Source organism: Amblyraja radiata, chromosome 20 (assembly GCF_010909765.2).
Source record: "Amblyraja radiata isolate CabotCenter1 chromosome 20, sAmbRad1.1.pri, whole genome shotgun sequence".
Taxonomy (NCBI): domain Eukaryota; kingdom Metazoa; phylum Chordata; class Chondrichthyes; order Rajiformes; family Rajidae; genus Amblyraja; species Amblyraja radiata.
In genome coordinates, this window is record NC_045975.1 from 18,451,867 (window position 1) to 18,468,039 (window position 16,173).

At 42.1% G+C, this 16,173-nt stretch overlaps 1 protein-coding gene across 5 annotated transcripts in view; it reads left to right on the forward strand.

Moving 5' to 3' along the window:
- The window catches only part of mob2 (MOB kinase activator 2), a 147,386-nt gene extending 138,358 nt beyond the window's left edge, over positions 1 to 9,028 (forward strand). For all 5 annotated transcript variants that reach the window (XM_033038918.1, XM_033038915.1, XM_033038916.1 and 2 more), the window contains 2 exons: positions 2,303 to 2,427; positions 7,513 to 9,028. In XM_033038918.1, coding sequence (XP_032894809.1) covers positions 2,303 to 2,427; positions 7,513 to 7,778 — 391 coding nt within the window. In that variant the 3' untranslated portion in view covers positions 7,779 to 9,028. The remainder of the gene's footprint in view (positions 1 to 2,302; positions 2,428 to 7,512) is intronic.
- The last annotated feature ends 7,145 nt before the right edge of the window (positions 9,029 to 16,173 follow it).

The following is a 16,173-nucleotide window of genomic DNA, read 5'->3' on the forward strand; positions in this document are numbered from 1 at the left end:
GAAGGAGGTGAATGTTTACTTTAAGAAGTGAAATCCGAGGATCCTTGAACCTGTTTGCATCACCGGGACAATGGTAGAGAGAGCCAGCAGCTTTGGGTTCCTGGCTGTGGTGCGCATATCTCTGAAGATCTGTACTGTGCCCAGCACATTGATGCAATCACAAAGAAAGCTCATCAACACCTCGACTTCCTTAAAAGATTGAGGAGATTTGGTATGTTGCCAAATACTCAATTGAACTTCTGCAGATATACTGACTGGTTGCATGAGGGCCTGCTTCAGTAACTTGAACACCCATGAATGAAAGTGATAGCCATTGCCTGGTCCATCACAAGTATTGACTCCCATGCCAGTGAAGGGATCTACCTCGGAAAGCCAGCTATTATCATCACAGATGCACACTACCATGGCCATCCTTGCATCATGCTGCTATGATCAGGAAGAAGGCACAAGAGCCCAACACCTTCAGGTCAAGGACTGCTTTTTTCCAACAAACATCAGGCTTTAAAATGTCATTGCACAACTCAGGAACGATCCACTATGAACTTTGTTTATGGTTGGAGTCCATACTTTGGTTTGCACTATTATGGTCTGGTTCCTAGTATCACAGATTATTAATATATTGTATTATTGGATAATTGTATATTTATTTGTGGTGTAATTGTGTTAATGGGCCTGTAAAGCTGCAGCAAGTAGGAATTTAATTGCTCCATTCCTGGTATATATGCTAATTTAAATGCTTTTGGCTCTTGACTTTCCTTTACACTCACACCTGGATGTGACATTCAGGTCTGAGCCTGTTATTTGCCGATGGCTAAATACTTTTCAGCTACAGTTGCGAGCCAGAACGTGCAGAAGTGGCATTGTATGGGGCAGGGCTGATGCAGGAATGAGGGAGGCCAATTAGCACAAATTTCATATAAAGTTTGAGATTCTAGCAGGGGTTCTGACTGAAATGCTTTCACACTGCCGATTTAAGTTTGATACTTCCTAAATATTGTTTGTGTATGAGTATGTAAATGTATTTACATGTAAACTGTTGGAATGGTGCCTAATTTATAGTTAAGAATAAGGGATAAGCCATTTAGAACGGAGATGAGGAAACACTTTTTCACAGACAGTTGTGAGTCTGTGGAATTCTCTGCCTCAGAGGGCGGTGGAGGCAAGCTCTCTCGATACTTTCAAGAGAGAACTTGATAGGGCTCTTAAAGATAACGGAGTCAGGAGATATGGGGAGAAGGCAGGAATGGGGTACTAATTGGGGATGATCAGCCATGATCACATTGAAGGGCCGAATGGCCTACTCCTGCACCCATTGTCTATTGACCTCTGAACTGTGCTGAGCGCTCTCCCACCTTGTAATGAGGAAAAATAGATGTTGTTAAATTGTTGTGGATTATAAGCCAAATTTGCAAGTTGGGCATTAACAAAAGTATTTTGTTTTAGAACCTGTTGATTGAATAGCTGTTGTAAACCGATTAACAGTACAAAAGGGCGTATAGTTCACCACTTTCAAAATTATATTATGAAGAACAAATGATGAACACAGAAAACTGTTCAAAATGAAAAATAATTATGATGGGAGCAAAAATATTTTGTCTTAATGATGCTAGTAATGATGAAGTGTTTAATACCTGTACGCAGCAATATTTTTGTACATTTAGCCAATGGTGATCTTGCTCAATTATTAATGACATCTGAATGGTTCATAAGGAGCTTGAGGCATCTTGTGAATGAAATACTTTGAGATGTAATGACATTTAAGAGTAGACACAGCAGCCAATTTCTGCAGAATTCAACCAGAAAACAGCAATGATAAAATGGCTGGTTAATCTGATATCGATGTTAGCAGAATGAGCATTGACAGAGCATGCAGATTCATTACTCTGTGAATAATACGAGAGGTTCATAAACAGATAGTCAGGACCTTGATTCATATCTCTGGCATTTCAGCACTTGACAAGAGTGCTGACGCATGTTGGTTTGGCCTTGGAACTTCAATACATAATCTAACACTAAGGTCAGTGCTTCCAACCAAGGCAAACATGAAGAAGAATGGTTGCTGATCACGCTTTGTAAATATGTTTAGAGACTTCAAAATGAACTGGATAAATATCAAATTTAATCTTCCTGACTTAATTCGGTGAATTTTCATTTCTATTCATATAGAGCGATGCAGGTATGAAACTGGAGCAAATGGTGCTGTTGTGTGAAGCTCGTAATTAAGAAATTACTTTATTGACAATTGTTGAAGTTGCAGTTAGCACCTGTATAGAACTGAAGGATTTTCTTTCTCCTTTAACAGGCAATATTATTGGTACGATGAAAGGGGAAAGAAAGTGAAATGTACGGCCCCACAGTACGTGGACTTTGTAATGACGTCTATACAAAAGTTTGTGACAGATGATGACATCTTCCCAACTAAATACGGTAGGTTACTTCGTTTCTGTTTGGTTTCTTACATATTTTATTGAAAAGCAAGCAGTCATCGATCTGAAATGTCAGCTCAATTTGAAATGTCATTCTCTACAGATGTTTATAAAATTGTCTGCTTTTATCTTCTGAGTAGTCTGTGCAGACATCCATTTTGTACACCAAGAAAGATGGCTATGTCATGATTCAGACATGGATCAGCATGTCGCTTTGATTAACAGGTTGACTGCCGCACATTGGACAGTTCTTAGCTTGCATTAGGGTTATCTTGATTAAATGTAGTTCCTAAGAGACAGAGTTATGCAATTTTGGATTTGAATTGAGCCTATCCTGATCTAAATTGCTAATCTCAAAATGAGTTTCCCCAAAAAGATTTAGTGCTCTCAGTTGGTGGATTTCCAGGACAGGACTTGCAGAGCCCTGCAGCGTGCTAAACAACAGAGACAACCAACGGTACAAATATGTACCACCCCCCATCAGTCTGAAGAAGGGTTTCGGCCCGAAACGTCGCCTATTTCCTTCGCTCCATAGATGCTGCTGCACCCGCTGAGTTTCCCCAGCAATTTTGTGTACCTTGTACAAATATGTAGTTTCCTGAAAGTGGCAACACAGTGAGGAAGGCATTTGGCACTCTTGTAATCATTAGTCCAAGGTGTTTGGTACAAGATTTGGGACATCATGTTACAACTGTACAAGAGACATTGTTGGTGAGACATTGATATTGCATGCAATTCTGTTTGCCAAGCTACAGGAATAATGGCTTTATGCTGGAAATAAGTCATAAATGAATCACGAGTATGTTACTGGGACTGGAGGGCTTCAGTTATAAGATGGATAGGTTGGGACTTTTGCTCTCGGCAGAATACGATGTCAATGCATGAACTTATGGAGGTATATAAAATCATGAGGGACATTAATAAGTTGGATAGTCAGTTTATTTTCCAGGATAGGGGAGCCCAAAAGAGGGCATAGGTTTTGGGGGAGAAGGGAATGATTTAAAACTTATTAACCTTGAGTGATTGGGGCACATATGGAATGAAGTGGTGGAGACAGACAGATGGGACTAGCTCAGGTAGACAATTTGATTGGTATGGACGCATTGAGCTAAAAGGCCACTATCTGTGCCGTACTACTCTTATTTCCTCTTCCAAGACAAATGAAGGGGTAGGGTGGGGCAATAGAGTGGGGAGTAAATATTTAGCGGGATTTGAATATGGAAATTTAAAAAGTCAAGAAAAAGGAGCTAGTCAAATCAGATGGGGCATTCAACTTATGAATCCAAATTGGTTTTGCTTGATTTGAAGTTTTCTAAAGTGGGAAGGAATGTTCTGAGAGATTTTTTAATTATAAAAGGAAGTTGGAATCAGGTAACTAATTTTAATGTTAGCATTAAAATATCTGACAGTGTAGACTGATTTAGTTATGACTTTCAGAAGGGTAAGTAAATCCCTTTTTAATAATATAATGGAAGCTCGTTCATATGTACTGGTTGGTGTTCATAAGTCAGGCATTCATAAGTGGAGGACGACCTGTATTTTAAAGTTTAAAAATAAATTGCATGCTATGGAAAAAGGGATAAGATGCATTACAAAGAAAACTTTCCCATTCCCGACCTCTTCCTCCGCTACATCGGCGATTGCTTTGGTGCTACCTCCTGCACCCACACACAACTGACTGACTTCATCCGCTTCACCACTAACTTCCATCCGGCACTCAATACACCTGGACCATTTCCGACACTTCCCTACCATTTCTCAACCTCACTATCTCCATCGCAGGTGATAGACTTCTGACCGACATCCACTATAAACCCACTGACTCCCATGGCTATCTAGACTACTCTTCTTCCCACCCTGCTTCATGTAAGGACTCCATCCCCTACTTCCAATTCCTCTGTCTACACCGCATCTGCTCCCAGGATGAGGTGTTCCACACCAGGGCATCGGAAATGTCCTCATTCTTCAGGGAACGGGGGTTCCCCTCCCCTACTATAGATGAGGCTCGCACCAGGGTCTCTTCCATACCTCGTAACACTGCTCTCTCTACCCATCCCCCCACTCGTAACAAGGGCAGAGTCCCCCTTGTCCTCACCTTTCATTCCACTAGCCGTCACATACAACAAATAGTCCTCCGTCATTTTCGCCACCTCCAACGTGACCCCACCACTCGCCACATCTTCCCATCTCCCCCCCCCCCCCCTGTCTGCTTTCCGCAAAGACCGCTCCCTCCGTAACTCCCTTGTCAATTCTTCCCTTCCCTCCCGCACCACCTCCTCCCCGGGCACTTTCCCTTGCAACCACTCCACTTGTCGCTTTACCTCCCCCCTCGACTCCATTCAAGGACCCAAGCAGTCGTTCCAGGTGCGACAGAGGTTCACCTGCATCTCCTCCAACCTCATCTATTACATCCGCTGCTCTAGATGTCAGCTGATCTACATCGGTGAGACCAAGCGTAGGCTTGTTGATCGTTTCGCCAAACACCTCCGCTCGGTCCGCATTAACCAACCTGACCTCCCGGTGGCTCAGCACTTCAACTCCCCCTCCCATTCCGAATCCGACCTCTGTCCTGTCCCTCCTCCATGGCCAGACTGAGCACCACCGGAAATTGTAGGAGCAGCACCTCATATGCAGCACCTCTTGGGCAGTCTGCACCCTAACGACATAAACATTGAATTCTCCAATTTCCGGTAGCCTTTGCTGTTTCCTCCCCTTCTCAGCTCGCCCTCGGGCTCCTCCTCTTCCTCTTTCCTTTCTTCTCCCCGAAAGTGGTTTCCGCTTCTTCTATGTTCCGGCAATTATTTCAAAAAATTCAAAACCGGCCGCGACTAAAAATAGGTTGCCATTTAAAAAATCGGTAATTTTTTAGTGCACGCCGGTTGCGATGCTAGTTGAAGGTGGTTGCCAGAGGTTGCAGGTAGTGGAAGGTAAGACCTTTTTTTCACCCAGTTTTATTCCACCAGGGAGGTCTTACCTTCCACTACCTACAACCTCCGGCAACCACCTTCAACTAGCATCGCAACCGGCTTCGACTAAAAAATTACCGATTTTTAAAACGGCAACCTATTTTTAGTCGCGGCCGGTTTTGAATTTTTTGAAATAATCGCCGGATCATAGAAGAAGCGAAAACCACTTTCGACCATTAGGGAGACTGACAGAAACCTCCGGGAACCGTACGGAAACCTTGGGTGGGGCGCAAAGTCTCCAGAGGTTTCCGTTCAGGTTTCCTAAGTGGGACAGGGGCATAATGCAGCACACTTCCCTCATGTTGTTCTGCTGAAGTTTCCGCTCCAGCTTCCTCCCTTGCCCTGTCTTAGTCTCGCCTTCAGGTCTTTCTGCTCCACCTCCGTTTCACCTCCTCCCCGTCACCATTCCTGAAAGCCCTCTTCTTCTGGTTGAGAAGGGCCTTTATGTCACTGGTGACCCAGGGCTTGTTGGGGAAACAGTGTTGTCTCCTCAGGGACAACGTTATTCACACAGAACTTTATGTCGCTAGTAACACAGCTGATTGTAGTGATTGGATATAAAAGTGTTAAGGTAGAGATGGGGTTGAAGGTTAAAATAATGGCTAGCAATCTCTATGTGGAAACGGATGTAGTTGAGTATAGGGAAAAGTTTACAGATTCAAACAAGCTAAAGATTAGAGCCTTGTAATGCAACTGTTGGTTTACGGGGAAAATGCCAGATCAAATATTCTGATTACTTTTTATAACGTGAATTATTACAAAGAGTGCAGTGTTGCAGGGAAGTACTGGTTGATTGATTTTGATTGAAAAATCAAACCAAAATTGGCCTCTATTGTTATTATTGTGGATTATTGCCAATCCAGATAATGGCAAGAGAATGGGGTTAAGGACTTTAATTAATTATCTTACATTTCTGTTGTGCCTGGTTTTCATTAAGTTGCCAAACATGATTGATTGCATTATGAGCTTTTTATGTCTACATATGCCATTAACATTTGCACGATTGGCCTATCAAGCTGGTTATGTACTTTTAGAATCAAATTCCTAAAGGTGGATCCTTGGAATGCTGCGTCGATCAATGTCCCTGATGGATGTTGAACATTTATTTAAATTGAGAAGATCAGGCAACGGTTCGATATTGTACACTGCTGTGTTGCTCCCTGTGTTGGCAGCTAATCTGAACAAGAGACACATCTTGGGTAAATGGCATAAGATTATAGTTATGCCCTGTAGAGAGAAAATAAATATCCTGTCCATTTGACTGGTGTCTTATTTTGAGCTTTGGGACGAGCATAATCATGTATTGAGACAAATTCTTCTAAATGGGTTGTTCTTAAAGTATGTACCGTTGTTTGTTTAAATGTAACGGTTATTTATAAATTTAGTTTGCATTTTATGCAAGGAGTTAAATTTGCATCAGATTATTAAGTCTATTATAGGTTAATAAGTGTTTCAACGTCTCTAATTTTACTCTTATTGATGTCTGGCAGACGTTGGTGTCTGAGTTTCAGCAATGTTTCTCACATAATGCAGCAGAAATGTTATCTTATATCTTGTGCCGGAAAGCAATGCAATGTAGAGTTTAGGATTTAGAGTTTTAATTTTTCTGGTATTTGTTTGATGTTCACATCAGGAAGAGTGAGTTCTGAGAAAAGGACTTGGTCAATATTGATTAAGTAATTGATTTAGCCAAAGTGATTAGGGGCTCTGTTACTGGTCCTGCTCTTTCCACTTCTCCCTAGTTTAAACAGTGTCATGGGCAGGAAAATAAAATGCATAACGCATGTACAAAAGAACTGTGGGAGCAGTAACACACTTGCTTTGCAGGTCATCTGTTCTTATCCATCACCTGTCAGAAAAGTCACTGTTTATCTTTAGAAAAGGAATAGAACTGTGGTTGAATTTCTCCACCCTTGTACCACCAAGGCCAATTTTAGTACCTGCCATTTCATACTGGAATTGCTAATTTAACAGGGCACAGAAATCAACCAAGTACTTTAAATTTGGTCTGAATGTGGAAATCAACATATTTTCTTGGCATTTGTTTCTTGATCACAGGGTCTTTTAACGTAATTATACTTTTTAACTGATTCTAAATGTTGTCGTCTTTCTAATTGCAGGAAAAGAGTTTCCAAACTCCTTTGAGTCTTTAGTAAAAAAGATCTGCAGATATCTGTTCCATGTACTGACCCACATCTACTGGGCTCATTTCAAGGAGACTGTTGTATTGGAGCTGCATGGACATTTAAACGCACTGTATATGCATTTCATATTATTTATAAGGGAATTCAATTTGGTCGATCCCAAGGAGATGGTTGTCATGGATGACCTGACTGAAATCCTTTACAGCCATGCAGCATCACAGAACCACGTCAAGGAAAGATGAGCCGCATGCGAAGGAAAGACATTTGATCATGAAGACGGTGGGACTGAGCTATGCCAGATTAAGTGTGGAATTTCATTTCACACTCTAAATGCAGTGTTTACTTCTTGGAAAGAACCACGTTTGACATGGGAAGAGGTTGTGCAGAATGGTGGTACTGCCATTTTTAATATATTATGATATGTTATTAAAGAAAATGAGTTTTAACTTTGAAGTGGCATGCTGGCAAACATGCTGTTTACTGCTTCTCCCCTACCGAGTAGGAATGATACGGAATAGACGAGTCTTGGTTTTAACCCAGGAATATAGAGGTTTGAATTTGTATGGTTATAATCTTGGAATACTGGAGTTATCATGCTGCTCTGGCAACCAGTCAAGTACCTCTTCATTATGCAAAATTGGACCAGTTAACCGCGGCAGGAATATTTTTTCTTAGCACATTCTATCTGAGAGCTCCTTAATTGTATTTAAAATAAAATCTTAATCTGCATTTTATAACAATATTTTGGCTTGCATTCAAATCTATGGGAAGATAATTTATTTTTCCCTCATTAAGCAATTCTATAATCCGTTAATCTTGCAGATTAGCCTCAATTTTAGAGAAGTAGTCAAAGCCAGTGATACTGGGGGGGCAAAATAGCATGTGAGGTGAGCACTGCAGCCAGGCTTTATTCAGTACCAAAGGCAGCCCTTGACTGGCATATTTTAATGAGCTCTTGTTGCTTCTCATCCCTGCGCAGCTATCTGAGAAATGTTCCTGGCCAGGTAGCAAGAGGAAAGTCAGGCTTTGTTCCTTTTGAGGATGGTTACTTCAACATGTGTACACACTTATTGTAAATATTGTTTAAGGTTGAGATGGGTGTGTTATACATGAATGTAAGTAGCAACCTTAATTTTTCCATCAGTTCAATTTTGATTTATGTTTTTTTTTTTTTCAGTTTTGCATCTTCTACATTTAGCCAAGTGGCTTGCCCTCAAGCTTGTTAGGAATACAAAAGGGGAAATTGGGATCAATAGACAGATTTCCAAGCTCAGTTGGCTCACTGTTTTCAACTGAAGGGCAGCGCACAGTATTTCATTTTAGTTATCATTTTATTAGAAGTGTAGGGTTTTGGTTTGTTTTTCTTCTGTCGGAACTGTTGCACTTGAACCTTGTTGTTAACTATGGTTTCCAGGTGTTTACAAACAAGTTTATTTTGTTTTTGGCTTCATTAATATAATAGGTATCAATAAAAAGGTGATATAAAACAAAAGGTTTCATGGTGAAATGAATTTCTCGGAGAAGGTGTTCACTGCATTCCAGGCCCTGGCTTGTTGACCTCATGCTGAGAGATAACATGGTCTGCAGCCCCATGTACTAACATAACCTCATGTGGTGTCTCCATGGAGTGAGCAAGATTATATTTGGGTGATCATTGCTGTGCATGTACGTAATCCTTGCACAATAATGCTTTAAGGATATGGAGATTTACAGTTCAACTCGTTTCAGTTCATCTGCCACAGATAAATGAAGGACTGTGATGTGCTGCCACATTTCCACCAGAGCTGCCAGAACCAATGGTTTCCCATGTTTTTTTTTTCAAACTTGACTGGTGCAATGGGTTTAAAGTGGTGTTTGTGAATTAGAGTGGGAAATGGAATACAGTCTTCAACTGAAGAATTAAGTCTTGATGAGTTTGGGACACATGTGTACCAATACAGTTCACCATGCTTGTACAATGATGCCAACTTGGATTATTCATACTCCATAGTCAAGCTGAACAGAATTCCTCTAACTACATCACACACCACAACTAAAAAGTACAGCTTGAGCTCTACAATTAAAGTATCATCTGAGCTAATTGATTGTGTAACAGAGAGTGAAAATGGTGACGAAGATAGAAATTAAATGCAACAACAGCAGGGGTCTGCAGATGTGCAAATGGCACAACACGACTGCATTTCTACTTTTCTATGGAGTATATTTCCTCAGCTTGTATATATATAAAAATAAAGTTTTTTAGGATTCCTTAACTACAAGTTTTTTTTTTGTCTTGCAATACTTATTACTATAATGACTACATTGGGAATCACCGAGGCAAAATTAGTGTGAAATATCATTTTCAGACACTAGCGTCAAGGACAACATATGAAGTGTCCCGAAACGTCATCTATCCTTTTGTAAGAGTCTGAAGAAGGTTCCTGATTCGAATCATCGAAACCTGTTCATTTCCTCCACAGATACTGACCGGCTGAGTTACTTCAGTACTTTGTGTTTTCACAATTCCAGTGTCTACAGTTCCTTGTGTCTCCAGCAAATTTTCTTTCCTGGTTGGAGTTTGTGAGCTAAATGGATCTTTACAACTTTTGTTGGGCAAAATGGCAGGTCTTTTGGAAAAAAAACTATTCCAAACTAGCACCATGTTAAGAAATAGTCTCACAATCTTGCTTTTAATCTAAAACTACTTTAACAAACCTAATTTGTCTCTTAAATATATATTCACTTTTCTCTGGTGCATTGTTTCCTTCCATTTGCTCATCTTCGGGCAAATGCAGCAGCTGGGATAACTGAAAGGATAGGGCAACAATCTTCCCTTTGTTATACACCTTGTAGTTATTTTACAATCTTTACACTAGAACAACTCAAATGTTTCTAGAACAGCAGCTCCAACCATATGAACCACTACCTGGAAGGATATCAGGTTTCCATCCAAAACATGCAGTATCCCAAATTGGCCGTAGCATATTCCAGCAATCATTAAATAGTGGTGCTAGTTGGTCCAAGAAAAAGGACCCTCCAATGACATATATGCTTGCCTTGCTCTCGATGCTCATTTGAAAAAGGATAATGTCATTAGATCTTGCCGGCTAAAATTTTACTTTTTTAAATCGGACCCATAAGACCTAACCCTGTTGTGCATTTCCATTATTAAAGTTTGAATGTTGGTTTTTGCAGCTATGCTGATGTAAAGTTATTTAAAGGCCACCAAAGTAACAGACGAGTCTTTCTCTTTGATTTTGTATGCCTTCACCACTAAAACTTCACTAGGTCTAGGTGAATCCAATGGAGGCATATTTGGCAGGGCAATTGTTGGAGAGGGGCTTTGCAATCAAATGAAAGCGGTGGCATCTTAGCTCGGAGAGTAACGCACCTCCCCTTTGGCTGAATGGATGCTGCACGTTGAAAACAAACCCAACCATGCCAACAAGAGGCCTTTAAAGCAATCTAAAATGCAACAACAGCATTAGATGACCTGTGTAGATGCACTACGTAATAAATCAAGACTATTTGCCAATATTATGATCTGATACTTTAGTAGGCCCCCCCTCGGTCATGACTGACCATGATAAATCAATAAATCATCAATAAATTCTACAAACATTTTTTTTAAATCTTAACATAATCTAGTCTTCATTATTCCTCACAGCTGTAAAATCTAGTGTAATGAATAGGCTTGTGGACCTCTGCCAGATGTAATAGGTAAGGCGTGTATGAGCAGATTACCCAGCACACTTGTTTTCTGCTGTTAGATGCCCAAGACCAGCAGCAACACATACTGATGGATTTCACCTGGTAATCTGTCAATGCATTCAGAACTTGTGCAATAAGTGCACATGCACCCATGTCCCACACTTGCATTGATGTAGACAAATGTTAGCAATTCACTGCAGAATTACTTTACCAGTATGATTTGACATTGCTGTCATTTCTACATGGTGAAACTAAAATGCATAAAAATAGCCTTTATTAAAATGTGACAATGTGCACTTTAACCACGTGATTTTTTTTTCTATTACAAATCTCAAATTGTGGAGTACAGAGGCAAATAAATAAATGATGGGTCTTTGTCCCAAACATTATGGAGGGCACTGTAAGAATGAAATGCTAATCTGATGAAACTGCAACACAAGACCAGTTGCAAACTAAACAGGCAAAGCAGTGCATAATGTACACAACCAAATCAAAGATCTGCAATCTTCCACACCTAGTTTCAGCATTACCAGGGTCATGACAGATAACATATGCTATACTGATCACCACTTAATTTGCTCTGTTTCCGAGCTAGCTATATATAGCACGCACATTAAAGCATCGGAGAGATACCACCAATGGTCTCTCCACAAAATCCTCCAAATTTACTAGAGGGAATAACAGACCGATATCAACATCCTTTGCCATATAAACATCCCCAGCATTGAGGCACCAGCTATATTCATTTGCATATGTTGAACATGACACGTTGTTCACATGTACAGCACGAGAATCCGAAATTAGACATTTTATTCCAAGGTGTACCCAGGGAAGATAGAAGTAATGTTTCAGTGATATGTTTAAAGTCTCCTCGAAATACTGCAACATTCTCACTGACTGGCAATCCCTGGCCCAGGCCAGTTCAAAGTGGAAGAAGGGCATTTGGAATGGTATGTTTTTAAGTCCAAGTGTTGGCAGCACATAGCATCGGCAGTGGAAGGAGCACATCTCCACACCACCCTCAGGTTCCTTATGCCCCAACTGCACTTCCCACATTGGTCTCGTTAGTTACTTCAGAATCTACAAAATCAAAGTGGAGTTACGTCAGCATCAATCCTGACAAACACCCTAAGAAGCAGGAGTGTGTACCATCAACATATTGTGCTGCAGTAGCTTTCCAAGATGACTTCCACAGCACCTCCCAAAGTCATGATTCCAAGATGGCGGCGCTGGCTTAACAGCTGCGGCCCACCTGCAGTCCGTCTGTTTTTTTTCTTTCGTTTTGTTCATTGTCATGTTTTAGTTAATTTTGTTTTATTAAGTTGTGTATGTGTGTGGGTGGGGTGGGAGAAACATGTTTTGGTCTCTTCCTTCGGGGGATGCGACTTTTTCTTCGGTCGTATTCCCCGTCTCCGTCTGCGCCGAGGCCTAATGGTGGAGCTGGCGACATCGGAGCTGTAGCAGCAACAGCGGCGGCAGCGGAGACCTGACTCGGCCCCGAAACTGTGGCGGCGGCGGCGGCAGCAGCGGAGACCGGACTCGGCACCGAAACTGTGGCGGCGGCAGCAGCGGCAGCGGAGACCTGACTCGGCACAGAAGCTGTGGCGGCAGCAGCGGCAGCGGAGACCCGGCTCGGCCCTGGAGCGGTGGCGGCGGCAGCAGCGGCAGCGGAGACCTGACTCGGCACAGAAGCTGTGGCGGCAGCAGCGGCAGCGGAGACCCGGCTCGGCCCTGGAGCTGTAGCAGCAACAGCAGCGGCAGCGGAGACCTGACTCGGCCCCGAGGCTGTGGCGGCGGCAGCAGCGGCAGCGGAGACCCGGCTCGGCCCTGGAGCTGTAGCAGCAACAGCAGCGGCAGCGGAGACCCGGCTCGGCACAGAAGCTGCGGTGGCGGCAGCAGCAGCAGCGGAGACCCGGCTCGGCCCTTGAGCTGTGGCGGCGGCAGCAGCAGCAGCGGAGACCCGGCTCGGCACAGAAGCTGCGGTGGCGGCAGCAGCAGCAGCAGCGGCGGAGACCCGACTCGGCCCTGGAGTTGCGGCGGAGGCAGCAACCACCCGCGGAGTTTGAACCGTCGCCTCGGCGCAGAGGGAGAACAAAGGGGGAAGAGACAGAGACTTTAAGATTTTGCCTTCCACCACAGTGAGGAGGTGTTTGGTGAACTCACTGTGGTGGATGTTAAATTTGTGTTGATTGTGTGTTTTTGCCATTTTTAAAAATTATATGCATGACTGCAGGGAAACAAAATTTCGTTCAGACCGAAAGGTCTGAATGACAATAAAACGAATCTAATCTAATCTAATCTAATGACCTTTCTCTACAAAGATATAAATAGCAGATGCAGATTATGTCCAAGCATCACGTCATCCCGATGTGGAACTATCACTTTCTAAAATCATTGCAGGGCTAAATCCTCGATCTTCCTACCCAGCATCACCAGGGTATCTTCAGCTCAAATAATGGGTCACCACTGCCTTCTACAAGGGAATCAAAGAGGGGCAATAAATGTGGACCTTTCTTGTGAGGTCCATGACTTGCAAATGAATAAATAATAAAGGAGAAGCACAGTTTGGAATTTATATTTGATTGAGAAATACTAAGTCTTTAGTCTGTTCTGTTTGTGGCCTGATGAAACTAACCCTGGAACTGGGAATGATAAATTGAAATCATTAATCATGAGCAATAATGTAAGAAAATTATATGGAGCAAGCCTCATAAGTGTCTCTTTCAATATGTCCTGTGTGTTCCTAACTTACAGTCCATAGAAAATCATAAAACAGTCTGGAGGCATTATGAAACACCAATACCATCTTGACTTAAATGGGAACACTAAGAAATGAATTCATCCAGTCAGCTGTCACTTCAGGAGATTCATCTACCCCGATGTGAATCAGTGCCTTTAGGAGGGGAGGAAAATGAATATATTTCAGTATGTCAAGGCACGCACAGACGGGCAAATTATTTCCAATTACTCTGCTTACAAAAGAAACCAAGAGCCCGAGGATAGGAAGTGACTTGCCAGGTTTGTGGAATGTGCCATTAAACAATTTTAAGCTTCAGAGAACTATTAATAGCTGCACACATGTTTTGTAATTAAGTACATTTTCGTGAGAAACGGAGAAACTGCAGAAATTCCAAGCAAGTTTAAAACGAGGTTACATACTGTTTAACTACTGAGGCGAAAACTGATTGTATCCACTTTTACAGGCACAGAGTTCCCACCAAATATTTTTTAAGAAGTACATGTATTAAGTTTAACAGATTCACTCATTTGTAAGATCAGCAAACAATGAATAGGGATTAATTTATTTACCTTTTCCATGCCACAGTAGGTTGACATTACTTACGTGAATCTTACAAAATAAAAGTAAGGCAAAACTACAAAATGCTGTGAAAGTAGCCCAAATTTTGAGTGAAATAAACCCAGTGTGATCTGCTCTGTAGGAATGGTTGTTGAGCCTATACCTGGGCCTGAAGAGTGCTGAACTGGAACTGCTGACTATCAGCCATCTGTGCTGAAGTACTTAAGTCCCTGTCCCACTTAGGAGACCTGAACGTAAACCTCTGGAGACTTTGCGCCCCACCCAAAGTTTCCGTGCGGTTCCCGGAGGTTGCGGGTGTTTGCCGGAGGTTGCAGGTAGTGGAAGCAGGTAGGGAGACTGACAAAAACCTCCGGGAACCGCACAGAAACCTTGGGTGGGGCGCAAAGTCTCCAGAGGTTTACGTTCAGGTTTCCTAAGTGGGACAGGGGCTTTACTCTCCAGTCCATGCATAGTGGGAGTCCAAGACACGTTGGATGTCAAAGCACAATGTGCTCAAGTAACTGTGGGTCAGACAAATATTGGTGCATCTACATTGTTCACTCTCCAGCAGCAGAACGATGATGTGCTGAGAAAATGATACGGGGAAGGCATTTTGCATTTGGCTCTCCGCTTTGTGCAAGGGAAGAATGTTGTGCAAAGAGTGGCCCCATTCACCGCACACTCTGTCCATGCATCACACCATCTCGATGTGGAAATATCACTTTCTAAAATCATCGCTAGGGCTGAATCCTCAAACATCCTACCCAGCAACAGGATATCTTCAGTTGTAGAGCTCGAGTAATGACTCACCACTACCTTCTAACAGCGAAATAAGAGAGGGGATAATAAATGGGGAAAAGACAGGTGTCTTGCTCATTTTACATTTTTGATGATTTTACTTTTGTGTTTCAAGTTGCTTTTAACTAATTTTATTTTTTAAGAAGTCAATATCAATTTGAGGAGTTCTTAAGTATCCCCCATTTAAAAAGTATTAAAAAGTCCTTGATAGCTATCATGCCGTGAAAGCCTGCCAGTGCTTTCCTGGATTGGGGTCCATGAGTAACTATCATCCAGAGCTTATGTAACCTCACTACAGAAACATCTTGATGACTATTTTGTCCATTCAACACTATAAAACCAAAGCTGGGCAGACACTGCCATTGGCAAGAAGATATGGCTGCTCCTGCACCAGATATACCAATGTAGCGGCAAAAGTGTTTACATAAATGCAACTTTCTTAAGACCACCCATGAAGAAGACTCAATGCAATTAAATTATTTGCAATTCCAATAAATAAGTCTCTTATGGAGTTGGTTGTTGCCACTTATAAGCCCACACCTGAATCTGCCTGCATATCACTCCATGTGGGTGCGGACTGCTTCACTTGGTGAAAAATTACGAATGGAATTATCATTGTGCAATTCAACATACTCATTGCTGACCTGCGGGAAGGAAAGTCATTGATGAAGCAGCTGAAGATGTTTGGGCCTGGTACACCGTGATGTACTGATTAGGATTGTTAGCACAGATTTGTGTGTGGGAAATCAAGTCTCACAAATTTAAGAATAGACACAAAAAGCTGGTGTAACTCAGGGGGGTCAGACCTGCCAAAAGGAATACTGTAGGTGACATTTTGGGTCGATACCCTT